This window comes from Hoplias malabaricus, chromosome 10 (genome assembly GCF_029633855.1).
Source record: "Hoplias malabaricus isolate fHopMal1 chromosome 10, fHopMal1.hap1, whole genome shotgun sequence".
Taxonomy (NCBI): domain Eukaryota; kingdom Metazoa; phylum Chordata; class Actinopteri; order Characiformes; family Erythrinidae; genus Hoplias; species Hoplias malabaricus.
Window position 1 is genome coordinate 11,215,006 of NC_089809.1, and position 27,931 is coordinate 11,242,936.

At 36.1% G+C, this 27,931-nt stretch overlaps 1 protein-coding gene across 2 annotated transcripts; it reads right to left on the bottom strand.

Moving 5' to 3' along the window:
- Window positions 1-1,076: 1,076 nt before the first annotated feature.
- On the bottom strand, window positions 1,077-26,683 carry ipo4 (importin 4). Of its 2 annotated transcripts, XM_066683797.1 has the most exons (31): window positions 26,275-26,683; window positions 25,884-25,970; window positions 25,675-25,754; window positions 25,535-25,576; window positions 25,298-25,427; window positions 24,129-24,308; window positions 23,839-23,904; window positions 23,537-23,638; window positions 22,630-22,713; window positions 22,430-22,546; window positions 20,362-20,514; window positions 20,215-20,268; window positions 19,970-20,079; window positions 19,771-19,879; window positions 15,530-15,659; window positions 14,787-14,900; window positions 14,536-14,649; window positions 14,309-14,432; window positions 13,832-13,943; window positions 12,668-12,780; window positions 12,462-12,539; window positions 12,170-12,227; window positions 9,724-9,829; window positions 9,036-9,229; window positions 7,815-7,862; window positions 7,542-7,667; window positions 7,219-7,445; window positions 6,784-6,916; window positions 6,383-6,487; window positions 2,316-2,385; window positions 1,077-2,214 (listed from the first exon to the last, which is right to left on the bottom strand). In XM_066683797.1, the coding sequence occupies exons 1-31, from the start codon at window positions 26,338-26,340 to the stop codon at window positions 2,084-2,086; spliced, it is 3,363 nt and encodes a 1,120-aa protein (XP_066539894.1). In that variant the 5' UTR covers window positions 26,341-26,683; the 3' UTR covers window positions 1,077-2,083. The 2 variants fall into 2 exon arrangements, with proteins under 2 accessions (XP_066539894.1, XP_066539895.1); XM_066683798.1 differs by lacking the exon at window positions 22,430-22,546 and having other exon boundaries at window positions 26,275-26,682.
- Between the last annotated feature and the right edge of the window lie 1,248 nt (window positions 26,684-27,931).

A 27,931-nucleotide genomic window follows, 5' to 3' on the forward strand; every position in this document is an offset into this window, starting at 1 on the left:
TCTCTGTAGTCAACCAAAGGAGGACCTGGTCCTTTCTCCTCCACCCAAACAGAGAAGCAGAAATGTTTACCATTCATCTCTCCATTGCAAGATTTTACCAACTTTACCAAAGTCTGAAGCCTCAACACATCCAGACCCCTGTACATACTAAACAGCTGTTGTAGGAAATGGAGAATGCTTTGATTGGAGGTCTACAATCCTCATCCTACTGCCAGTTCAGAAAAAATTCAATTTGGGCACATTTCCATGAGTTGGATTCAGAGCTGGAGGGCACAGGGAGGCGAGGGGAGCATGAGGCACAAAAGACACCATCCCCTAGACCAGGGGTCGGCAACCTTTACCACTCAGAGCCATTTGGACCCGTTTCACACAGTAAAGAAAATACTGGGAGCCACAAAACCCTTTTGAAATTTGAAATGATATAACACTGCATATAACAGGTTTTTTTTTGCCTTTGTGCTATGTATAAACAAACTATACTGTGTTACATTTTATGAAATCAATGAACGACAGCAGAGAAAATGAAATAACATTTCTGCATGCAACAAAACATTTTTAACTCCGAAAAAAAAAAGACGTTGGGTTGACACACATTGGAAGTTGTGATGTGTATTGTGAGCGACTAAAATATTTTAGATGTTACAAGATCGCCATAATCTTCATAGAATTACATTTTGAAAATAAACAAACTAAAATAAAAAATATTTTAATTAAATACTCATTAACTATTTCCAAAAGCTGAGTTGCATCAGAGGGACCAAAGAGCCGCGGGTTGCCGACCCCTCCCCTAGGCCTTAAATATTCAACAATGTTCTTGTCCTTATCTCGAGAACACAATTATCAAGGGTTTGACTAATTAATATATAAAATAAACTGTCCATGTAAATGCTCCCTGATCTCCACTTAAAACACTCAAATGCAAGATCACCTTAATCATAAAGATGTAATATGCATTAATTACAAGCAATTACTTTGTGACCCCAATGATGAAGCCACTTTTTTTGCTTATTTGAAATTTCAAGTAATTGTCCTTCCATGAAGTAATGCACAGGTTTCAGGCACCAAAAGTCATGATGAGCCAACAGTTTATTTGTGGAAAATTATAGCTATGTAGAATTTCAATTGCATACAGAAATTATGTATTTTCTTTTTATTTTTGCAGTTGAAAATGGACTTAAAACAGCAGAAATTACCCTGGGCTTGGACACAGTCCCATAAGGAGGAGAAAAGTGAAGTGCTTAGAACAACTGGGTATACAAACCGTAAAAAGCATTAAGATGCTGCAAAGCGTTTTTGCGTGTAATTTGAAGTCTCTGCTATACTTTTGTTCATACCTTGTTCATTATTGTAACACTGCATTCAAAGTCTTAAAATCTAGCTGAAGTAAAGTTTTCAACATTGAACAAAAATATCTTTTCTCCAACTGAAATAAACCTTAATTTAAATCAGTTTATTCAGTAATATCTTATTTTATGTGAATAATTTAGCCTGCTGTATAACATAATATGAAATATTAACCTAACCAGTTGGATATGGCATAGAATGCTTAAACAAACAAATTTCTGAGCACAGATGTGTAAATATGTATGAAACGTATTAACAGACAAAAACCTAGGACTACTACATAAAGCAGGAGAAATTTCTTGAATATTCTGGGTCATATCATAAGAGCTACTTGTGCATTTGTGAATTTAAGAATCAAAATATGTGTAATAAATAAAGAGATTTTCTCTTGAAATTAATCATGTAAGTTCATATAACAATATGTTGCAGCAACAACATTGCTAAGAAATGTATATAGTGCAGAAATGAAAAAAAGGAAAAACATTTCAGAACAGCCTTTTTCACTGCAAGTTAATTCATGCCTTCACACTCAGTGATCCACAGACTCAAAATGTCGTTAATCAAGCAGCAAATCATACTTCATCTGTTACAGTGTTTTTAGTTATCTGTTTAAGTATGTAACATCATGCTGCTGTACTGCGCTAAAGTACTCAAATGTGCATTTGGTTCATTTAAAGCTTCAATATTTCTTGTAGCAACATTTTTAAATTAAGTACATGTTCGTGGAAGCGATTACAGATTATGACTGGACAACAGCTGTGGATAACTTGGTTCTTTGTTCGACTGGAAAGGACATCACCACCATCTCAAATTCCTGAGAGTATTGCTGGGCAATGTCCCTGAGCAACATAATCAGGGTATTCTGTGTGTCTGAAATGACGCAAAAAGCAATACAGATTAAAAACTATAACACATACATTGAACTTGTGATAATAAGCGTTAGAGGAATACGTAGAATCAACCACTCTTACCTGCATCAATATCCTTTGTTCCTATAACATGAGTTACAGCAGACAGTACTGGCTTCATATGGGAAATTATCTAAGTAAGAAACAGAAAAAAAAACACGAGTTGGTCGTTTTATCAGGCACATGTAATATGCCGTTTCTATCACAACTAAATCTGAAGCTTATGCTATTGTTTCACTCATCTCATTGTGAAGGATAGCTGGTATGCTTTATTCCAACAGTGCAGACATATATACAGGTGCAGGTAATAAAATTAGGATATTATAAAAAAGTTGTTTTATTTCAGTAATTCCATTCAAAAAATGAAACTTTTATATTATACTCATTCATAACACACTAACTGATATATTTCAAGTGTTTATTTCTTTTAATTTGATGATAACTGACAACTAATGAAAACCCCAAATTCAGCATATCAGAAAATTAGAATATTACTTAAGACCAATACAAAATAAATAAATAAATAAAATGGTGTGTGTGAGTGAATGTGTGTGTGTGTGTGTTGCCCTGTGAAGGACTGGCGCCCCCTCCAGGGTGTATTCCTGCCTTGCGCCCAATGATTCCAGGTAGGCTCTGGACCCAACGCGACCCTGAACTGGATAAGCGGTTACAGATAATGAATGATTGAATGAATGAATATTTAAAAAAAAAAAGATTTTTAGAAATCCTGGGCAACTGAAAATTATGAACATGAAAAGTATGAGCATGTACAACACTCAATACTTAGTTAGCAATGCAGTGTGGCATGGATTCAATCAGTCTGTGGCACTGCTCAGGTGTTATTAGAGCCCAGGTTGCTCTGATAGTGGCCTTCAGGTCTTCTGCATTGTTGGGTCTGGCGTATTGCATCTCCCTTTTCACAAAACCACATCGATTTTCTATGGGGTTATGGTCAAGCGAGTTTGCTGGCCAATTAAGAACAGGGAGACCATGGTCCTTAAACCAGGTACTGGTAGATTTGTCACTGTGTGCAGGTGCCAAGTCCTGTTGGAAAATGAAATCTGCATCTCCATAAAGTTAGTCAGAAACTGGAAGCATGAAGTGCTCTAAAACTTCCTGGTAGACGGCTGTGTTGACCTTGGACCTCACAGAAAACACAATGGACCAATACCAACAGATGACATGGCATCCCAATACAGTCCTTTTTGTCTTAAGCCCAGACAAGATGCTTCTGACATTGTCTATTGTTAAAGAGTGGCTTGACACTTGGATTGCAACAGCTGAAACCTATGTCTTGCATATGCCTGTGTGTGGTGGTTCTTGCAGTCCAGTCTTTGTGAATCTCCCCCACATTTTTGAATGGGATTTGTTTCACAATCCCCTCCAGAGTGCGGTTATCCCTATTGCTTTTACACTTTTTTGTACCACGTTTTCCTTTTTCATTATATTCTAATTTTATGACCAGCACCTCTAGTACAGATAGACACATTTATCATCCACTCTTCCACAGGACCACTACCAAGAAAGTGCAAATTAGTTTATACAACACTCAAGTCATAGCAATGACACCAGTATGGCAACAGTTATTAGTATATTAATGTTTTTGTCCTGTAAGGGTCTATCAGGGAGAATGGACCCTGCACACATCCAGACAAATATTGACTGATTGATTCAAAACCTATAAAATACTGAGATTCACATCAAAAATGTGATTTCATCTAATTAGTTTGTTTTCACACACTTAAAAATCCACGTGCACCAAAACATGTCACCGCAAACTATGTGAGAATGTTCTCACCGCTGATTGGTCAGACCTGACTGAGGTGGGAGCAAGAATGTAAACACAGGAAAAAGGTCCTGTGTTATAGAGTAGTGCATTTCTGATCCATTATTTCGATTAGCTAAACTTTAACTAGTTCTGTTTACCTGCCTAGTGCGTCCAATATGCAACAAGCACACCTTGGCTACAAATGCCATTTAGCACAGACCTTCGGTGTACACCTTATTGTTGGGTTGGATCACGTTCTCACCAAAAACAAACCAAATCAGAGATCATTTGAGTCTGTATCTGAGTGCATCTTCTTTCACACCTGCCCTGCGAATCGCACCAAGGGTGAAAACAAACTAGAGTCAGATTTTACGGGACTAAAAAGTGCAGGTGTGAAAACTCCCTAAGTTAGCTACAGTGTAGCCAGTTATGGTATGGTAATCTTTATCTTCATAAAACATAAGCTAGAAGAGATGAAAACTTAAGCTAATTAGGCAACTGCATGTTGCATAATGCAGGTATGAAAAAGTGATTTAATGATGCCAAGATCAGAAACAAATCCCACTAATACTGCTCTTCACTTTCTTGTAACACTAAATATTAAATACTCTATCTGTGGGTTGGCTGAATAAAAGATCTGCTGTGCTTCAGAATTAACTTCTGGCAATAGTTTCTGTTCCCTTTTAACCCAGAAGAATCTGAGAACTAAGTTCACATGGACACAAAAAAAAAAAAAAGTAGTAGTCTCCAACCACACACATGTGGTGTGTAAACAAATTATGTCTAATAAAGCAGCTTATTAAAATAACTTTAACAGTATGCTAAAACAGTTTAGTCATACATTTGTGTTCAAAATAATAGCAGTGTGTTTAAAAACATTAGTTAAGCACAAAATCTTAATAGTAGTTTTTATTTCCATGCATTGGGAACATTGCATACTGTTTTCCAAATCAAAACATGAAGAGAAATGTATATAATTTTTAACTACTTTACAGAAAATACCAAAAAATGAACATTGGGCTGTTCAACAAATAGCAGTATCTGCATTTGACTTTACTAACTCAAAATATATACTCTTTTTTTTTAGGATTTAGCATTCCTGTGAATCACTAACCTAATATTTATTTGAATAACCACAGTTTTTTAGAACTGCTTCACATCTGTGTTGCATAGAGTCAACCAACTTCTGGCACGTGTCAACTGGTATTCCAGCCCAGGATGCTTTGACTACATCCCACAATTCATTTGCATTTCTTGATTTTGCCTCAGAAATTGCTTCTTTGATGTCACCCTACACGTTTTCTATCGTATTAAGGGGGATTGGGCTGGCCACTCCATAACCTCAATTTTGTTGGACTGGAACCAAGATTTTGAACAGGCCACATGACCTGTTCAAGTATTCTGATATATGTAAACTGGTCCATGATCCCTGGTATGCAGTAAATAGGCCCAGCACCATAGTAAGAGAAACATGCCCATATCATGATGCTTGCACCACCATGATTCACGGTCTTCAGAGTGTACTGTGGCTTGAATCCAGAGTTTGGGGGGACGAACTGTCTGCGGCCCTTGGACCCAAAAACAACAATTTTACTTTCATCAGTCCACAATATGTTTCTCCATTTCTCTTTAGACCAGTTGACGTGTTCTTTGGCAAATTGTATCTGCTTCAGTACATGTCTTTTTTTTTTTTTTTTTTTTTTTTTAAAAAAAAGTGGGACTTTGCGGGAACTTCTTGCTAATAGATTAGCTTCACACAGGCGTCTTCTAACTGTCACAGTACTCACAGGTAACTTGAGACGGTCTTTGATCATCCTGGAGAGCCTGATCACTGGCTGAGCCTTTGCCATTCTGGATATTCTTCTATCTATTTGAATGATAGTCTTCTGTTTTCTTCCACGTCTCTCTGTCTGCACTTCTTTATAAGTTTTACCCTCTCCAATCAACTTCTTAATCAAAGCTTGCTGTTTTTCTGAACAATGTCTCGATCGACCCATTTTTCTCAGGCTTTCAAGGGGAAATGCATGTAGAGCATGTGCTGGCTTCACCCTTAAATAAGGGACACCTGATTCACACCTGTTTCCTCACAGAATGATTGACCTCGCTAATTGAACTCCACGCTATTATTTTGAACACTCCCCTTTCAATTAATTATGCAAATACACAGACTCAAGAGCATGCATATCATGAATGCTGAGTCTGTTGGTTTTCTAAGAATCTACTGCACCAACTGTTACATTGTTTGTCATGTGGCAATATAATTTATACCAAAAACAGTGATTATCTGGTTAGTCATATTGGACTGCTATTATTTTGAACACGACTGTATGTCATTGCTTTCTAGGAAAGGGGAGGCTATTACCAGTCCTGGGTTGTGAGAGTAGAGGAAAGCCAGGCAGTTGTATATAGTCTTATTCTCTTCCTTGTCTTCCTGCAAAGGAAGACGATCTAGAAGAGCAGGAAGAACCTGGGGAATTGTCAGGTTTAAAAATATATATATTAATATCATGTATCCCTAAAGACTTGGATAAGTCTGTGGTTGTCAGTCACCGACTTCAGGTTATTTGAAGTACAGAATTTTACAGACAAAATCTGTAATCTGAATCAGTAAAAACTGAATCTGTGAATCTAACAGACAAAAATACTACATGAATAAATAGATCATTTAAAATACATGAAATTGATAAGTGGCAACAACTTCAAAGCAAATGTGAATACCCATGGGCTGTGACTGACAACGACCATCTTCACTAATTCCAGTACCTGTTCGAGTGGAACTCCCTCTGTGTGGCTCATGATCATTCTACACAAGGCAGCACAAAGATTGTCAATCACTCTCCTGTCTGACTCCTTGGCCAGTAGATTAGAAAAAAGAGACAGCATCATGGGGTAGTCACTGTAGAGGAGAGTTCAGGAGGATCTCAAATTGTAATGTGGTATATGGACACACATTATATTTTACTAGTAAATCCAGAATCATTCACTTTAGAAATAGCTTTTGTTAACCCAAATAACATGGATATAATGATGCTGACATTCACTGTCTCTAAGGTGCTTTGTGTTACACTGAATTTTGCAATTCAAATTATTTTGTGTTTTGAGTCGCATCCTTTGCAAACTGATATAGTTCTATTTTCAAAAATATTTTTCAAATACAAAAATATATCTGAACAACTCAGAAACCTCTGGGAAGGATACTTGGAGACAATGGGTCCAGCTGCTTGAGTAAGAACTCCCAGGCCATAAACACTGTTATTCCGCACCTCTGCATCACTATCTTTTACCCCAGCCACAAACACTGGCAGGAGGCGATTGGAAAGCCGGCCTGCAACTGATCTGCCTCCAGACACACTCACCAGGGAATGCAGTGTCTCAGCAAGTGTGCCCACAGAGAAGGAGCGGTCTGCCACAGTGCAAGAGGGCTTCTGCCAGTCAGATTTAAAAAAAAAAGATTGATTGATTAACTAATACCTCATTCAGTTTTTTCTTTAGGAAAGAAAGGATCAATAATAAAGACTCACAGCTTTGTTCATAATGAGGGGCAGTATGTCATTGAGGTATGTATAGAAGGTTTCTGCTGGAACAGCTGAAGCTAGGATAGGAATTCCCTCTCCAGCAAACTCCTGCAGCATGGCATCATACTCAGCCTAATTAAGACAGGCACAAAGACCAATATATACAGCCTTCTTTAAAAAGAAACTAAAGCACAAAATTACCAAACATTGCTGACTTAATTTCCAATTGCTAATGTTTAATGGATGGCAAAAGCGCTTAATGAAAAGCAAAAATATAACCTGTTGTTCATCATCATCTGCCTCATCTCCTCCGTCTTGACAAACGGTCTGTGAAAAGCACACACAACTAAGTAAGAGAGATGAAAAATTGAAAAAGTGGGAACAAGGGAAATGAATTTTCTCACTAAAAATGTGAGAAAGGAGGGTGAAGTTTCCGTAATTTTCCCCAAAATGGTACCATTAAATATTGTATATGTAGGTAATAATCAATGAGCGGCCTGCTTAATTGTTGTCCAAATGCAAACGTGGACAAATATAATGCTATAAATTACTACAAAAAGAAATAAATGAAGAAATAATTCCAAACCCTGATGAATGATGATCTATATACAAAGGCCAAATGTAGGGAGTAAAGACCATTCCTCTGGTTAACTTGAAAATACACATTAAATTATGCATAAATAAAGAAACATGATTTATAAAGAGTTATTTCTAACCAGAATATGCCTTCACCATTCTGTACACTCCAATTTTAGTTCTGTGTGTGCCATTGTGTTGCCTCACTGTAATCAGAGCAGAACTGTTTCATTCTGGGGCAAAGGATTGTTTCAAGTTTTGTTTCAAGTTTTGTTTTGAGTAACAAAATGCTCATACTTCATAACTAACGGAGCAGCAGTAGTGCTCATCTCATTTAACTCCCAATGAAGTATTCTGTCAATAACTGCACTTGTAAATGTGAATTAAAAAAAAAAAAATACACAACACAGAATACTGGAGAACAATAATAACTAGATTTGCATTTCCATGAAAGAAATACCTAGTGCGTGTGGCAGGTGTTTGAAAACTTTTCAGCTTGATTAGTGGATGCTGAGTTGTAAATACCTAATTTTTCAAGGGCCTCTATAGGAACATATGCATCAAAATGGATAGGCTACCTCATGCCATAAATGTACCTCTTAAGCCGCAGCAACATTGGGCAAAGTGTCCAAGAGTTGCAGCTTTTAAAGTAAAATATGTGATAAAAAAGATAAACCAAATAATTTGGTTTTGAAATGTCTGTTGAAATGAAACTATTTGATAATTACTGACCTTCAGGCATTTGAATGTTTTGTCTCTCTACAATTTACTGTTAGGCCTGGTTGCTTTATTTGAGGCAGAATAAGACATTGAAAAAAATAATAATTTCTGAAGGCACTACTAGGCTTAACAATGCACCTACATTTATGATAAAAGCAATAAAAAATGAAAACGTGTTGGATCAGGCAAATTGAGAGCCCTCACCTTCTTCTTTAGCACATCTCTGATGGCATGGCAGATTTCAGTCAGTCTTCCAGGAGCTTGCAATGCTTCACCCTGACACAGTTTGATTACAGCATTCATGGATTCTAGCACAGCCATGACCACCTGCCGCTCACGCTCCTGTTTTACTGCCTCCAAGAAGCAAGGTAGCACCACCTCAAGTAACTTATGCAGCACTGCAGAGACATACTTGCATAATTTATTAGGCAAATGAAAGGAATTTTACGACATGTCCTAGAACAATAAAGCAAATGAATTAATAATTATTAGTAGTATTCTTATGATATATAATATTGACTCATTAATGTTGTTATATTATAATTATTATTATTAATTATAACAATAATAATAGTAATAATAATAATAATAATAGCAAATCCTGGTAGCATTCTGGAAATATTAAAGTGTTGCTGCAGATTTGGAGCAACATGTTAAACTGAACAATGTAGCCAATATATAGCTTGTGAGTATGCTTGATATTGTGTACGTGAAAAATTAAATCACATTGCTAGATTTGTTGTAAGCATATGGTCAGTTATAGATTCTATTTTAAAGAACACTGTGAATTAATGTAAAATTGCAACTTTTGCAGCAAGAATTTATGCCTGGCTAGTACTGGATGTTTGGCTTGTTGAATGAGTTTTTGAACATTTTTGTGGGGGTGGTATACCTTGATGGTTGGCCTTAGTAGGATTCTCCTTCCACACTTTGTACTGAGCACAGCAGAATCGGCCAATGGCTCCAAAAGCAGCCCTCCTGACATCCTCATGCGGGAACTGGTACACACAAATACACACAATAAAACAACATGGAATAACCATAAGCACAAACATGTCAGACTTTCAATTCACTGCACCATCAATTGACAATATTAAGCCCTTTTCACACATACATGGTAACCCAAAAATGTTCGAGAGTCTACCCAGAGGAGCTTGATGTGTGAACGCAAATACCCATAACATTTGTAACAGACTTTAGCCCACTAGCCCACTAGTAAAGAATGCAGGTAAAGTCTGAGTGAGGGCTTGTGAGACCACAGCAGCTAATGCGCTGCAGAGGCAGCGCCCTACACCTAAAGCACACCGCACATTTCGTCTTCCAGAAAAAATCTCCCAATTTGCGATGTAGGCAAAGAACTACTCAGGTATATCTTCGTACCTGATCGTCCAGTGTTGCTACAGTTTTGCCAGAGCTCATGTGTGAAAGGGGCATAGTCAGGATACATTTATGGAGATTTTCCACTGCATTGCCCCTACATGATTCAGCTCAGATTGGCTCAGCTCTTTTGCTTTTCAATTAAGCAAACCTAAGCTAACCGCGATGATTTGCGCTGACTGCGATCATATTATATTTTATTTCAATCCCAACAAACTTAATATCAATTACGTGTATTTCTAAACAAATGGTTAGACAAATGAGTAAGAGATTTAGGCTGTGCATAACTCCTGCTTATACTTCTGTCGGCAGCAATTTTTTTTTTTTGACACTATAAGATTATGCGTTTTATTTAACCAACTGTAAGTATACACCATGTGGCACATTGCAACAAGGTAGCACAACTCAAGAACAGTCAGCTTTGCTATTAAATGGTGGCTGTAAAAGGTGCCGATACAAAAAACCTGAGAAATCATCTGCGGATCCACTACCGCAGTTTGCTGAACTTGGGAAGACAACGGCATCAACAGATTCTTCCTGGCAGCTGGCTATTCCAGAGGCTCTCAGGCTCCTCATCTTAGCTATGTTCATCCAGCAGGTAAAAGTATACCAAATTTCATGACCAAATCAGATTTTTTGCTTTGCTGTTCATGCTGTATATATGATATGACCTATATCTGACATCAGTGTGAACAGATCGCGCTCCTAAACTGACCTGCACACACAAAGAATGATGCTTCAGGCACTGACCAGAAGGAAATGTCTATCTGTTTCATACAAAGCACTTTCATTTTTTAAATGAAGGAATGGGACTGGACTGGTGTTTTACTGCAGCGCTATATCACAAATCCTCCTCTTTCTTTTTCCAAATGAGCTCCATGTTAAAAACAGAGTATTATTTAAAGACTCTATAGAATATTAAAATGTGAATTGATTTTTCTTTCACTCTAAGTGCAATTTTCCCAGGTCTCTGAAGAACATGAGTCTCAAAAGAGAAGACAACGAGCACAGACACTGTGTTCGGGAGTTTAATATTTCCAGGCGCCACATTTATACAGCTTCATACCGCCATGAACAATATCAAACTGATCCTACTAAAAACGAAGGTCTCTTATTTATTAAAATATAAAAAATAAACCCACACAACACCACCTTTATACAAATTTCCATGTGTTTTATTTTCTCATAAAATGAGAGACGGTCTCAGGAACCTGGATTCAGGAGTTTTTACAAAACAGAAATCCTTTGACCTGGCCATTTCCACCTCCTAAAAGCCTCAAATTAAAATGAAAAAAAGCTTTGGACCGTAGTCTGGAGATTATTTTCAGCAGCCGGAGTGACACAAAAGTCACATGAATTCCGACTTTCCACAGATGGACTTGGATCATATGAAGGTGGACCAAATCTGATATGAAAAAGTCAGATTTAATGTGATCTGTGCTGTTCAAACAGCCACATGAACGACACACCCGTGTCACGTATGACTGGGCCTCTTTACCTGCTGTGTGAACGTAGCCTTAGTATTCCTCACCCAGAATATCCCAAGCCAGTAAATAACAGATGTTTAAGCCATAGTACATTTGATTTGATGCTTATTTTGAGAATTTGCAAATATCGTTTTTCAAACACACAATTTTAATTTAAAGACAGGAGAAGTGGCAAATATCGTTAGATATACTTATGAATAAACAGTTCAATAAACTGACATTCTTTACCATAATAGTGTGTTTACATTATTATGCTATCATTAAGCATACAAGCCTATTAAAATACTGGGGTGTAAAAAGACAATTAAATCGTTTATCACAATTATTGTATGACAAATAATCGTCAGTTAAAATTTCATGATCATGACAGCCTGGAACCTGGTATTTTTTTTAAGTCTCTGCTTACTCATAACATTATGATGTGGTGTGTTGAATAGTTTTAAATGCCTTGAATGGAACGCAGTAAAAACTTACATCATGCAGCTGATAGACTTGCTTGAAACTTGACTCCAAGAAAGGCTGGAAAACAGCACTAAGAAAAGGAGATGCCAGACCATTAGTTTGTGTCTCTGTGTAAGGGTACATTAAATCAATAGACATATGGCTTCTTACTCAATATTTTTACTCAACTTTCAGAGCGTGGTACATAAAGACATTTTTAGAAAATGACTGAAGATGACAAATATGCCTCTCGTATGTAACATATTTTGGTCTAAGAAAAAACAAAAGCAAAATTATGTCATGTCTAAAGTCTTAAACTCTTTACCCAGTGTTGTAGGCAATTTCACCTAGTGCATCACAAGCATCCTCTTTCTCATCAATATATGCATTTTCCACACTAAATCTAAAAGAAACAAGAGCACTTTCATCAGCTTCAGAGAGTGTGACAACATACTAAGCAACATTATCCATTCTTGATTTAATGAATCAAGGTTTGAGGAAGAGAGAGGATATGTGTATGTATGTATATACCCTGCAACATCCTCCACCTCATTCTCTCCATCTTCCTCCAACACAGTATCACCATCCTCCTCCTCCCCTTCATCATCCAAAAGGACAAACTGCTTGTCCTCCTCAACATGAGCCTGTGAGAAATGGTAACACATACATACATATATATATATATATATATATATATATATATATATACACATATATATATATATATATATATATACATATATATATATATATATATATATACATACATATATATATATATATATATACATATATATATATATATATATATATATACACACACACATATATATATATATATATATATACACACACACATATATATATATATATATATATATATATATACACACACATATATATATATATATATATATATATATATACATATATACATATGTATATATATATATATATATATATATATATATATATATATATATATATATATATATATATATATATATATATATATATATATATATAATTTTTTTTTTTTTTTTTTTTAAAAACATGACACCAACAAAATGAATTTAAATAAGCTGATTGTGACAGACCACTGTAATTGGTATTAATATAAATGTCTTCATTTTGGCTTATTTTCATTGCAAGAGATGGCATATCTGGACTGAAAGTTATTAACATCAAGCTAATTAAAAAAAATACATTATTGCTTTGGAAAATGTTCAAATCTGATACTAAATAAGAAAACTATGAAATGATTAATCTGACAACAGCTTAACAATGTTACTTTTTAAACAAACAGCAAAAACTGAATTTTTACACAGATTTCTCCTGGGTTTCAGCCCTAGGAAAAACTATTAGAAAACCCTAAAATATGCATGCCAGCCCAGCTGTCTGAATTTGTTTTAGATTAAATGCAACAGTGCCACTCTGAGGTTTTAGATTACTTTTAATCCTTAATGGGTGATTAAATCAATAACTTTGATTTTGGTAAATGATAAATGATGGTCACATATCTGGAAAACTACACTATTAACACTTTTGCCAAATGTTTGAATTTAATGATGAGTCCTTCTGATGATGCGTCTTTTCACACTGACAGGATAATTAATGTTTACTTTGAACATTCGCTAATGTTTTAAAACCAACTGAAATGAAAGCTGAGCTCCTGTAGAAGTCCTGTGTACTAACCGTTACACCTTCTGTAGATTTTAAAGACATTAACATCAAAGTGGTGACAGTAGAAAGATGAGGATTGAGACTCTCCGGGTTGACTGTCGACACAGCTGAAAACAAGCTATACCTATAGATTAAAAACACAGAAAGACTTGTTAATGGGTTCTACCCTTGGTGTAATACACTAAAAGGCAAAACATGTGCACGAGTCTAAACAAATTCTCAACATTCTATAAATGCCTTACCATTAAAAGTTAATCGCAACTTAAGTAAAGAATCAGACATTATGCCTTAAAATCTAGTTATCCAGTCAGATTTCTGCATATTTTTAATTCTCAAAATAAAATTACAAATTAGCACTAATGTTACACTGCTTTAAAAACTAAAGTATGGTCTACATTTTAAACAACACTGCCACCTAATGACATATTACATGTTAATAAGAGTCAACAAACTCAGAAAATGCAAAACAGACAAGGAATATGTTCATACGTGCACCGCCGCAGATCTGGATCATCCACAGCATCAGTGAGATTCAGACCCAGCTGCACACACTCTGAAGCTAACGGATGGAACACATCCTTACCAATGGTACGGGCCAATACAGACAGAGTGTCTGGACAATGAATAAGAGGAGGGGGAAAGGCTTAGACTGTAACTTTAAAAGTAGAGACACCAGTTAACAAGGAGAAAAGTAAGATCTTTTTCATGATCCCTACCTAAAGCCTGTGTCTGCAGTGACCTCATTTCCTCCCGTGTATCTGTCAGGAAACACTTTAAACTATCTATTACAGGGGGGAAATAAGGCACTAGTTTCTCTTTAGCAGCATTAGCTGAAAATAGAACAATTGGTAAAATTAGAAAGTGGAAAAACAAAAATTACACAAATATAGAAAGAATAATGAAGTAGCAATTACTGACTGAGGGTGTTATTCAAATATGAAGAACTCTTTTCACATCTATTTGTTACCTATAGCGCCAATGGCACTGACAGACAGCTCCTTCAGTTTGAGGTTGTTCGCACTGTTAAGGACTGAGAGCATGGTCTCCATAAGTGTAGGTAAATAGGACTCAATATCCTCATCTGATCAAAAAAAGCAAAAGATTATCCATTTGTGTAAACAAAGCACTTACATTTGTTAATGCATGATGTTGTTTTAAACTATGTGTAATGTTTAAATGATAAATTGAAAATAAACTAAAACAAAATCGATCATCTATCATGATTAAAACTAGCACAGATACCAACAGACTGCACACTTTTCTGTAAACTCGACTAATTGTTGCTATTCAGAAACTCGTTTGAAATGTGAGATGTGTTATATTTGCAGATAGATAGGTGACTGTCAGCACTGCTCACACAATAGGGATAAGTCAGTGTAAAAAAAAAAATATATATATGTGTGTATATATGTGTGTATATATATATATATATATATATATATATATATATATATACACACACACACACACACACACATATATATATACATACAGTTTTGATATTTCAAGTTAATGGGCTTGAATATGGAGAGGGGGAAACCCCACCTTGCAACCTTTCTGTCTATTTATACATCTCACATTTAGACAGCATCAAAACGGCTACACATACCAAGAGTGACATACGGACTGAATATTATTGCTGTCTAATAAATAACACAGCAGCTGTTTTTCTAATTGTGTAAAAATAATATGACACATGTATATTCTTACCCAGGTTTTCTAAAAAGTTCTCAAGTGCGTAGAATGCTTTGGTGACGTGACCAATTTTGGCTTCATTCAAAGAAGACATGTATCCTAACAACAGTGGCATCAGCTCCGTGTGGTATTTACTGACCTCAGGCTATAAGAAACACAAAATAATGTTCTCATCAAAAGAGCACACTCAAAATCAACTATATATGTATATAAAAATAATGTATGTGTATATATGTGTACACATACATAGAGTGTCTTGCGAAAGTATTCCCCCTTGAACTTTTCAAACTTTTGCCACATTTCTGGCTTCAAACAAAGATATAAAATTTTTATTTTTTGTGAAGAATCAACAACAAGTGGGACACAATCGTGAAGTGGAATGAAATTTATTGGATGTGTCAAACTTTTTTTAACAAATAAAAAACTGAAAAGTGGGGTGTGCAATATTATTCTGCCCCTTTACTTTCAGTGCAGCAAACTCACTCCAGAAGTACAGTGAGGATCTCTGAAAGAGCCAATGTTGTCCCAAATGACTGATGATGATAAGTAGAATCCACCTGTGTAATCAAGTCTCCATATAAATGCACCTGCTCTGTAATAGTCTCAGGGTTCTGTTCAAAGCACAGAGAGCACCATGAAGACCAAGGAACACACCAGACGTATCCAAGATACTGTTGTGGAGAAGATTAAAGCCGGATTTGGTTACAAAAAGATTTCCCAAGCTTTAAACATCCCAAGGAGCACTGTGCAAGCAATCATACTGAAATGGAAGGAGTATCAGACCACTTCAAATCTACCAAGACCCAGCCGTCCCTCTAAACTTTCACCTCGAACAAGGAGAAGACTGATCAGAGATGCAGCCAAGAGGCCCATGATCACTCTGGATGAACTGCAGAGATCTACAGCTGAGGTGGGAGAGTCTGTCCATAGGACAACAATCAGTCGTACACTGCACAAATCTGGCCTTTATAGAAGAGTGGCAAGAACAAAGCCATTTCTCAAAGATATCCATAAAAAGTCTCGTTTAAAGTTTGCCACAAGCCACCTGGGAGACACACCAAACATGTGGAAGAAGGTGCTCTGGTCAGATATAACCAAAATTGATTTTGGTTGATTTTGGTCACAACTGTTTGGCCACAATGCAAAACGATGTGTTTGGCGTAAAAGCAACACAGCTCATCACCCTGAACACACAATCCCCACTGTCAAACATGGTGGTGGCAGCATCATGGTTGGGGCCTGCTTTTCATCAGCAGGGACAGGAAAGATGGTCAAAACTGATGGGAAGACGGATGGGGCCAAATACAGGACCATTCTGGAAGAAAACCTGCAAGAGACCTGAGACTGGGACGCAGATTTATCTTCCAACAAGACAACGATCCAAAACATAAAGCCAAATCTACAATGGAATGGTTCACAAATAAATGTATCCAGGTGTTGGAATGGCCAAGTCAAATTCCAGACCTGAATCCAATCGAGATTCTGTGGAAAGAGCTGAAGACCGCTGTTCACAAACCCTCTCCATCCAACCTCACTTAGCTCGAGCTGTTTTGCAAGGAAGAATGTGTAAGAATTTCAGTCTCTCGATGTGCAAAACTGATAGATATACCCCAAGCGACTTGCAGCTGTAATTGCAGCAAAAGGTGGCGCTACAAAGTATTAACGCAAGGGGGCCTAATAATATTGCACGCCCCACTTTTCAGTTTTTTATTTGTTAACGTTTGACACATCCAATATATTTCATTCCACTTGACGATTGTGTCCCACTTGTTGATTCTTCACAAAAAATGTAAATGTTATATCTTTAAGTTTGAAGCCTGAAATGTGGCAAAAGGTTGAAAGGTTCAAGGGGGCTGAATACTTTCGCAAGACATTGTGTGTGTGTGTGTGTGTGTGTATATATATATATAAAAACACACAATCTTGTCAGAATATTATAACCACCTTCTTTGTTTTTCTTTGTTTCTACACTTATGGCACATTCTCTCGGCCTCACTATCCATATAGGAGTTCTACAATAGAATGCACATGAACTCACTTTGTTACTGCCAATCATTGGGCATGACCAATGTTCAGTATGAATGCTGTGAAAACAAAATTTAAAACTGGAAAAGAGCTGTTAATGATTGCCTTAATATACAGATACAGCAAGAATTCGGAAAATCTTGTTATAGACAACCTATAGCCTAGAGTTAAACAAATTACAGGGCAATAAAATGTCTCTAAAACTCTCTAATTTAAATCAGGTCACTTGTTTTAGCTCTTGTATTGATGTTTTTTTAAGGGTCTTTCAGTAATGACAGCTGGTCTTTATAGAATATTTAGACCCCCCCCCCCCCCCCCTTTAAATCCCAAAGAACTGCTATTTGGCAGGTGTGAATAGCTCTTCTTGCCTCCAGTGTTATGTAAATGAGGCCATGAATCAACCCATGAGTCACAGGGGTTGACATGGTTAAGGATCATGTTCAAAGCCTGCTGTGTACTGTAAACCTTTGCCATCTTTGCTTCTCAGTTAACAGAGTAAGTGAAATATGTGTAATGACGTGGCTTTTTATCCACATGGAAGTGGATACAAAAAAAATCGTTATCATCATTGTTCACACTATCACCCATCCCTGTTCACTGTTACCTGGTACTGGCATATTTCGATCTAATGGCTGCAATAACAACATTTTTAAAATAAATATAGAACCCATCTCAGTTACCTCCATCGTGTATATTTGTAATATTGTACTATAGTGAGAAATGTTTATTCTATTTTATTTCACTCAGCATGTAGCCAGATAGGCTATTTACTTTGGTGCCGTTTATTATATAAAGTTCATGCACTTTATTAACAAGTTTTCCTATGTCTGCAGTCATCTTTCTCTTTATTCTAAAACTGACACAAAGACATTATTTGAACTATAATTTCAAAACATCTCATGTCTGCCTCCTGTGTACTAATTTTGGATTGTTTTCTCACTGAAAGTTGGTCAAAATAGCTAAAGTTCAGATTTTTTAACCATAAAAAACTGCCAATAGGTAAAGATATTTTTACATACATTTATACAAAAAACAACCCTCAGCTACTTGTAAATAAGATATTTTTACTTAAACATTTTAAAAACCCAAAGTAAAAGAATCTTATCATGACATTTTCTTGTTTTAAGTCAAAATATCTCACCCCATTGGCAATTTTTTTTCTTGACAAGTAAATATGACTCAGATTAAATAAAATACTATTTTTGAGCAATTTTTATTTAACTGATTTTTTTAAATATTTTTCAAGGTTTTTGTAAGTTTCACATCAAATAATATTGCATTAGATCAACAAATATAAACAAAAAAGCTTAAATAACTCTGTGTGTATTCTAAATAAACAAGTATTATTTTATCATATATGTAAAAGATTATAATAATCATTGTTATTATCAGCAGCTGAGAAAACTGCCAAAGTACCAAAATATTTTTTATTTGTTGAGATATTGTCCATATTTGCCCTGAACTAAATTCCTGAAAGTCTGCGCCTGCTGTGACTGTCAGAGCTTTATCAGTCAAACATCCCAGAGCTTAGAATATCAAGAAAAATATGTCTGTCTGATGCTACAAATTTATTTTGTCACAGTAATATGACATATAATAAATTAGCATCAAAAATGCTTATGTTTTCAACTAACAGACACCTCACACTAACAATCTGTATCAAGATATCTGATGTGGGAGTATGATTTCAAGGCTGTACATTGAGAAATATGAAAAAAAAAAGCAGGAGCTAGGTAAAATTTTTGTCAAAACATGACCAATTTATCGGTCAGCATGAAAACCTCAAGTGATTACATATTTAAGTAGCAAAGGGTCTTTAGAAAATAAAACAACATAATGAATATGGCTATGTCACATAATTACTGTTTAAATGCAACTGAAAGAGGCACTGAAAAAAAAAAAAAAAAACAGAACAGCAAAAAAGCTATATAGATAGGGTTCTTAGGGTTAAAAAGGGTTTTGGTCAACATAGTTCACACTATCACCCCCCCCCCGGGTTAGCACCTAGTAGTGGCTTGATGTACATAACAAAAGATGGCCTAATGGGATGCAAATTACCCCAGCAATTCCATTTGGCAGCCTATGGTAGAAAAAGGGGTCATATGAAAATCCTGGTAATTCTAGTGTTAACTCATTAAACATTAGCAGTTAACACACACAATTACTCCCTAGTGTATAGTGCAAGGTTTTTAATATGGAAAACCTTGGCTTTTGTATAAATGTAGCCTTACCTGTAAGTGCTCAGAAAATTGACCCAGTGCAAAAAGGCCTGCACTGCGCACAACCTTGTTACTGTCAGATAAACTACGACAAACGGTTTGCAGCATGGATGACAGCATCCTGTAAAACATACACACACACACACACATGCAGACATTTAGACATTTCTCTGTGTGTACAAAAATGCATAGTTTGTGAAAAGGAGCCTACTTGGTACGAATGTGGTCAGCACAGCCCTCTGCCAATACTGCTAAACACAAGAGTCCTCCTTTCCTCTCATAGGGGTTCTCACTGGCCAGGCAAGACTGAGTCAGAGGCATCTAGCAATTGCAATGATGAATAGTTATTAAATATCTAATTTAGCTGATCATTAATGACAACACACATTTTAAAAAAAAAAAAACCTCTGTGTGGTCTTTGTGTACACCAATGTATACAATTCTTTTTATACTAACCAGCTGGCTAAAAAGTTTCTCTGGTGGCATGTGAAGAGCCATCGTGTCAATCACCTGGAAAGTGCAGACAAAACAAATAATATATACATATATAATATTTATAATTTTTTAAGATTACCAAAATACTAACGTAATGAGAACATGCACCTGAGTAGCATAGTGTTTGGGACTCTCAGTATCACTATCATTATCTTTGTTCTCATCATCTTCTGGGTCCTCCTCACCAGGGGGCGGTGTTGCACACATAATAGGGAACACGACCCGCAAAATCTGAGCCAACAGCTTCTGCTTCAACACAGTCTGGATTAAGGTGGTAAAAGAGGCATATGTTAGGGTTTCAAGTGTCATCCCATACACAGGTGTGCATTGCAACCAGCTAAATAACTCTCCTTCATCCCTGTTTTCCAAGGTTCTGCCTTAACAAAATGGCCCAAAAGGAATTCTCATGACCAAGTGTTTGGTTTGCACATCCTGCCAGTCCGGGCTGCTGTAGAAATATTGTGACACTTATTGGAAAATGATCCACACCTATACGCAATCTAACAAAGATTGACATAATCTAACACATCATGAATTAATCTACAGAGTGCTTTTCTAGCCCATCAAAGTACTTTATATTCAATTGCTGTTTGTTTTCATTTTATATTCACACACACACTTAAATGAATATTTACTTCTTTATTAAAGGCAGATCAAAATTTTTCAGTTTTCAGAGCCATGAAAATTATATATTTCCACAGTGCAGTAACAAGTACAAGTAGGAAGACAGTCTAGCCTGACTGAACAGCTTTTAACACTGTTATGAGGATAATTGTCCTCATATGCATTTTCATATGGAAATGCATTTTCTAAGAACTGCTGCTGACCTGTGTTTGCTTGCTTCTTTGTGATTGCTTGAATGAAGTCAGTGTTCTTTGGCATGCCTTAAGATGGGGTTACTCTACACAACTTTTGGCCAGATTTTATATATTTTTGTATCTAGCAGTGTGCATGCGCATCAGTATCTGCTTCATGGAGTGTATCCCGAAAAGTGCCCTGTGTACTACATGTAGGGAATAGTGAGTAGTGGGCCATTTCCAACACACGTGGTATTGGTGCTCTCTGTAGCCGATAACAATTCTGTGTTTAAGTGCCAGTATCAGTGCAACACTAATTTTTTAACAGGTAAAACTAGGTATTATATGACAACCTCAAATAATATGGACTGCCACGAGGAGAGATTTGGAAAAAGTTAAACCAACACATTCACACACTGAATATCACACTTGTTGGAATAATGTTATTTGTTTTTTATTGTAATGTTGGGGCATTATTTGTTGTTTGTTTGTTAAATACTGCTCACATAAAAAGCTTTTTAAATCTCAATCTCTGGTGCCTAAAGATTTTGCCTTGACTTACGAGCGAATAAATTTACGAATTTTCTAAAATACGAGCCATCGCTCGGTCATTTCTTTGCATAAGACTACTGCTAAACACAAATGTGCAAAAATGTGACAGAAAATGTTTATTTTTTTTAATAAACAATGTTGTTTCAACTGGTTCATACCTACTGCTTACATAGCACAGTGCACACCTGAACCCTAGACTGCTCAACCATGGGATTTTAACAGATGGCCCCCAACCTTCTTCTTACTTTTCATTTACGCCTTAGGGCCGCTGTGTAAAACAAGTTCTATGTGACAAAAACGACACATTAGCCACAACAAATAAATATTAAAGCAAACTTATATATAAAGTTAATTTTGGTAACAGCTGTACAAATATGTTGACCAAAGCAAAACTCAGAATATCTCCATCTCTAGTTTCAATGCAGGCACCGAACACGGGGGCCTACATAATCTGAAATTCAGTAGTAAAGTGTAGTAAAAAACACTGTAGATGGAAACAACTCATTTTGCATTTATTTCTGCCGATATATTTCAAATTTTATGCACATAACATTTGCAAATGTTTTAGAAACTCAGCTGAACTAAAGTAAAAACAGCAAAAAAAAAAAGATTTTTTATCAAACTCACAATGGCAGCTTGTAACTTTACCTCGAGGTGTTTTGAAGACCTTTATATGCTCCTTAGGCCAATGGCCGACAAAACTTTCCAGTGAAAGCAGAACGCGCAACAAGTAACTATTCTGTGAGAACTGGGGCACGGAGCCGTGTTAAGTCCAAAAACAAAAACAACACACATATACACAATGAGTAAACAGCGCCTAACTTTACCACTGTTGTTGTTGTGGTTTTCAAAGGCTCCATTTTGCCGGGTAGCCCTGCCAGTGGAAAAGCGACAATGCAATTTTCTTCCTGAGTGTCGACTCCAAGTAAAACAAAATCTGCAGACTACAGCCCAAGTGGGGAGACACTCTCAAACTCTAGCTTTAGAGTGTATATAAAATGGAGAAAAAAAGAAAAAAAAATAATACCTTGCTCTTGAGTCTAATCAGGAGGGCAATACAAGACAGAGCCTTGACACGAAGACAATCACTCAGTGAATCATTTGCACAAACCTAAAAAGAAACATTTCGAAGACTCATTAAAGTAAATTTTCAGAAAACACTGTTCAAAACTGTTAAATTTGTTGATCAGAGGTGGCTAATAAACATATTGGACTGACATTCTCAGTGGAATTCAGCTTATATGTTTTTATGTTTGCTAGGTTAGTTTTCGCTACCTAGGTAGCTCTGAAAATTATAGAATAAAGTGGTACTGAATTACCCCTGTAAAATAGTAATGAATTACCACATTCAGAAGAAATTCACCCAGCTTTTACTGAAACATGTCAAAAAATTTAGTTTAATAGCTGAATATTCTGGCTTTGTTAAACATGTTTCAAACAAATAAATATCACTTTCATTCAATTATCCACAAGCCAAGACTACTAGTTTTAAGTGCTGATTTTCACTTGGCTTTGTGTAAATCATATTTAATTCAGCAAATGTCTTTTTTTGCCACAGTTTTGCCACAAACACTGACTGACTTCCTGTTTCCACCTGTATATGTTTTTGTGACTTTTTTCTATTGGGAGGCATTTTGCTTTTACGCTGAGAAAATCACTGCATATGAAACAGATTTTGATGGCTCTGGGTTACAGCAGAACAGCATGGAGCTGATAAAAGTCAATAGACAGGTTTGCAGTCTTCTACAATTACAGCCTCTGTCCAAACAAAAATTTTATACTGCCCTCTAATGGAGGGCATTATCAATTTAAAAATGGCAAAACTATATTTGCAAGGTAATGATACAGCTTATGTTGCACATGCATATAGTGCATACTAGAGGAACAAAAGAGAGATAATGAACATGAACAACAGAGAGATTCCTTATATTCACCTCCAAACAAAAGTGAACAATCTCTGCAATGTGTGGGACGACAATAGAAACTTCGCTCTCCATCAACTCATCAAACACCTCCATTGCATCACCTGCCTGATTCTACAAAATAAATCAAAGCACATCATCAAATCAAATCACAACAGGGGAGCAAGAGGTTAAAACAAAGGACTGAGCACATCTAAACAGCTTAAACGAAGAAAAAATATGCCATTTGTGTATTTGTCTATAGCACATTATTCAGCTGAACAAAGACAATGTAGGGTACTTAAACACTGAAAAACTCTGTAAGGAAGCCTAACCTGGTCAGCCTGGATTAAGTGTTTCAGTGCAACTATCAGTTGTGGAATCAATGAGCGCAGCAAGTTCTGGAAACCAAAGAAAATTAAATTTGCAGCATCTTTTTTTTTTTTTTTTTTTATAAAAACACACTACCTCAATGTATTTATTTCTGTCACTTACAAAAAACGTCTATAAAAACAGTAGTAAACCCAATTCATTAAACAATTTGATTAACAAACCTCATTTGATTTATTTAAAAAATAACAATAAAAATTACCTCAAACAAAATAAACACTCAAACAAAACTAACCATCTCTTCGGTGCCTGTGAAAGCCGTGATTGCAGTGAGTGTAAGAACACTGTAGTACAAAGCAGTTGGGTTGGTCACATCCAGAAGTGCAATACCAATCAGCTGGAGTAGTTGTTTGTAGTGAGGTTTAAAGGGCTCAGGATTGGAGTCCACAACTTTGCTCAACAACAGCAGACCCACCTAAGGAATAAGGCCCCAGCAGCACAAATAAAAAGATGTTACATATAACAAACAAAATCCACATCATCTTCCTCAAGACACTGTAGTGACATGTTTTAAAAGTAATCAGCACTTTTTATGTTATAGTTTATGACAGAACAATTGAGAGAATACGACTGCAGAGTGTGATTTGTCCTGCAATCACTATAGACAATGAAACCATTAACGTATCCCCCCATCATCGATTAACCTCACAAAAACTCATCCAATTTGAGGCATTATCACCTTCCACAATCCAATGGGACTCTGCAAAGTCTACTCCACCTTAGTGCTACAACTCACATGAATCCTGACCACTTTTCTTTACCAAATTTTCAGACAAACATTATCGCTAACATTATTTTTTAAAAGCGCAACTTAGCTTGCAAAATTCCCTACTCTGGCTTCCTTTCTTAATGTTAAAAAAATGTCCCCCACAATGCAAGCTAATAGGATTGATTTCCAAGGTTAATTAATTGTATCATAAATCTTGGATGTCTGAATTGAACAATTAAAAATATAATATATATGGAAATTTGTGTTTTGTAGCTTATTTCTTTGTTGTAACAATGTTTTTTGTCTATTCATTTCATTTTTAAATTGTGCCACATTTGTAAGGAACATGCATTTCAAGGATAAGAAGTAGAGCCGAGTATGTGGGTTGCAACCATGAAAAATTTGCCAAATCCTCTCTGCCAATGCCAAACAGCTTATTCTGACATTGACTCATTTGGTGGACTGGAAGATTGAAGTTTGGAGAAACAAGACATATTGGTAATTTAATAATTTATTAATTTAACAAACAGGAGCCTCAGTAGCTTGTGGAAGAACCACACACAGCAACAACAGCCTGGCATCTACCAAAAAAATATTTCCTTACTTTTTGTGCTAAGCATATACATATAATAATCCTTCATGATTTATTATTTTAACCATATAAGCTTCTAAGACTTATCCCATGTGAATTTTACCTGTCTGTCATGAGGATTGCGACTTTTGGCAGACTCATTCAGCAGCGTGAGCAGAGCAGGCCAGCGGTCAGGTGTTTCATGTTTCACCATCACTGCACTTAGCTGAGCTAGAGAGTGGCGAACTGTGTGTCTGAAAAAACATCCACACGTTAATTTAATACTGATCTCATCTCAGATGTGCATAAAATATTCAGTCCTTAAAACCATGTCAAAATTTCTGAACAAATTAAAACATACTCTGTTTCTTGTCGGAATGCCTGCAGTACCATAGCCTTTAAACTGAAGGGGAAATTGTTGTCAACAGTTAGTCAAAGATTTCCAACTTGCAATAAGAAACAGCAAAAAATAATAAGCACTGAATTCAGTTTTGATTAAACCTCTCTTTATGGTCTGGACTGATTTTTTTCCAGTGTTTCTGCACTCTCATTCTCAACATCACTGCACCAGATTGCCGGATCTGAACAAAAGGGACAAAGTGTTGAGCTAGAGCTCATAATACTGGACACAATAGCAAATGTGACAGCGTGCAAATGGCTTTAGTGCTTGTCAAATGTGTGAGAACAAGAGCAGTTGGCACACCATCTACCTGCGGATTTAGGGATCCAGTCATAACTGCACATAATGCTGGGATGATCAACGGGTCTTTAAAAGCATGTTTCAGCTGAGCAGTGGCCTGACAGGAGGCAAGATTGCACCAATGTGACAAGCAGACATAGATATATAATAATAATAACAATTTAAATCAATAAATAAACACACACACACACAAACAGAGAGAGACAGAAAGAGACAGAAATAACTTATTTATCACTCTGCTAGATAGCTATGACAATGTTGACATTAAAGAAACAACCCATGGTGTAATGATGTTACCATAGACTAAGGCAGGAAATAAAGTTAACGTATAAAAATAATTTTAAGCTAGTTACTACTGAAAAGCTCATAAATTCCAGCTCTATTTGAAAATATTAAAATACCTTTTGAATAGCAGCATTATCTGGCTGTGTCAGCTGAGAAAGGATGTTCTCTAATTCTTCTGACATGATGAAAAAAACTTAATGGCGTTTAAATGGTTTCCCGAATCAAAATATTACAGAACTCCGGACTTGAAAAGCTGGTCTGATGACAGCGGGAAACTCGGAAAGAGAGCTTTGAAATGGGTAAAGTTACTTGTCCGTAAATCAACAAAGTGGCTCTGAAGATAATCTATGAATTAGGTGTTTTTTCAGACCACAAAAGCAGAGCGTAGAAAAACAGTGGCTGAGATTCGAGAGACGGCTGTTAGCAGATAACTGTTCCAAAGTTACCACGCGGACACTAGTAGCCGTGCTGTTAAAAAGACAGTAGACACTAAATCGAACATGTGCGAGAGGAGCTATAGCGCTACTCAATGGACCGGGGGATTCACTGTTCCCTTACAGTCTTATGTACAAGGTGCCCCTTTAGACATTTCTATATCTCATTAATGAGAAAACACACCTCTGCACATTTTTATATTTTCTATTAATTTGCTGACTTATGAAGCAGGGTAAAAAAGCATTAAATTTGGCTTGTATAAAAGGCATAAAACACATGATAATTTAAATAACTTTTTTTCCTGTATGTTAAACAGCACATAAAATTGGTAAAAATAGTAGGTAATTTTGATCTGTGTAGAAAGAAAATTTCCTTTTGTTTTAGCTTACAAATTCTATATATCATTTGATTTCATTAGGGTATTTAATCACCTGCATACGATGCACGTGCTAGTGATGAAAATACATGCTTAAACACTTGTAATATTTTATATGACAAAATTATCACAGCTAGTTTCCAAAAAAAGTTGTGACGCAGTACAAAATATAAATTAAAACTAAATTTCAACATTGCAAAAAAATGTGTTTGTTTGTTTGGTTTTTTTTTTCATTTTGGATTTGATGCCAGTGACTGTTCCAAAAAATGTCATCATCTCTTCTCTTAACAACATTCTGTATATATTTGAGAACAAGAAGACCAATTGCTGTAGTTTTGAAAGTGAAATAGTTTCCCATTCTTGTTTTTTGTAGGATTCCAGCTACTCAATGACTCTGTGTCTCTATTATAGTGTTTTTTTTCCTTCGCAATCCAGCAATTGTTTTCAATGGGTGATAGGTCTGGGCTAGTTTAGCACAAGTACTCTTTTACTAAGAAGCCATGCTTTTTTTCAGGCAATGCAGAATGTGGTTTGGCCTTGTCTCATTGAAAAAAATAAGGCATTCCCAGAAAAACACATTGTCTGGATGGAAGCATATTGTTTTAAAACCTGTGTATTTCAATCAGCATTAACAGTTTCATCACATATGCGCATGTCACTACGCCATGTGCACTAATAACCTCATATCAACACAAATGCTGGCTTTTGAATTGTAAGCTTGTAATCCTTAGTCCTTGTCCTCCAAAAAAATTAATTTAGATTTTTTTTGTTAATGGTTTGCTTTTCTTTGCATTTTTATTGTGCACAAGTTTGATTGTGCATTTGTGGATACAACAACTAATTGTGTTCACTGGCAATAGATCTGGGAAGTGTTTCTGAGCCCATGCAGTGATTTCTGCTACAGAAGTATGTCTAGTTGTAATTCAGTGCCACCTTAGGGTCTGAAGACCAAAGCCAACATT

What these genes read in the sequence shown, in the direction of transcription:
- ipo4 (XM_066683797.1), bottom strand. Translation starts at nt 26,340, where the DNA reads ATGTCAGAAGAATTAGAGAACATCCTTTCTCAGCTGACACAGCCAGAT. An exon ending in GCAATCCTCATGACAGACAG is followed by an intron (nt 24,309 to 25,297) that starts GTAAAATTCACA and finishes CTTATTCCTTAG; the next exon opens with GTGGGTCTGCTGTTGTTGAG. An exon ending in CAGTGCCATTGGCGCTATAG is followed by an intron (nt 14,650 to 14,786) that starts GTAACAAATAGA and finishes TTCTATTTTCAG; the next exon opens with CTAATGCTGCTAAAGAGAAA.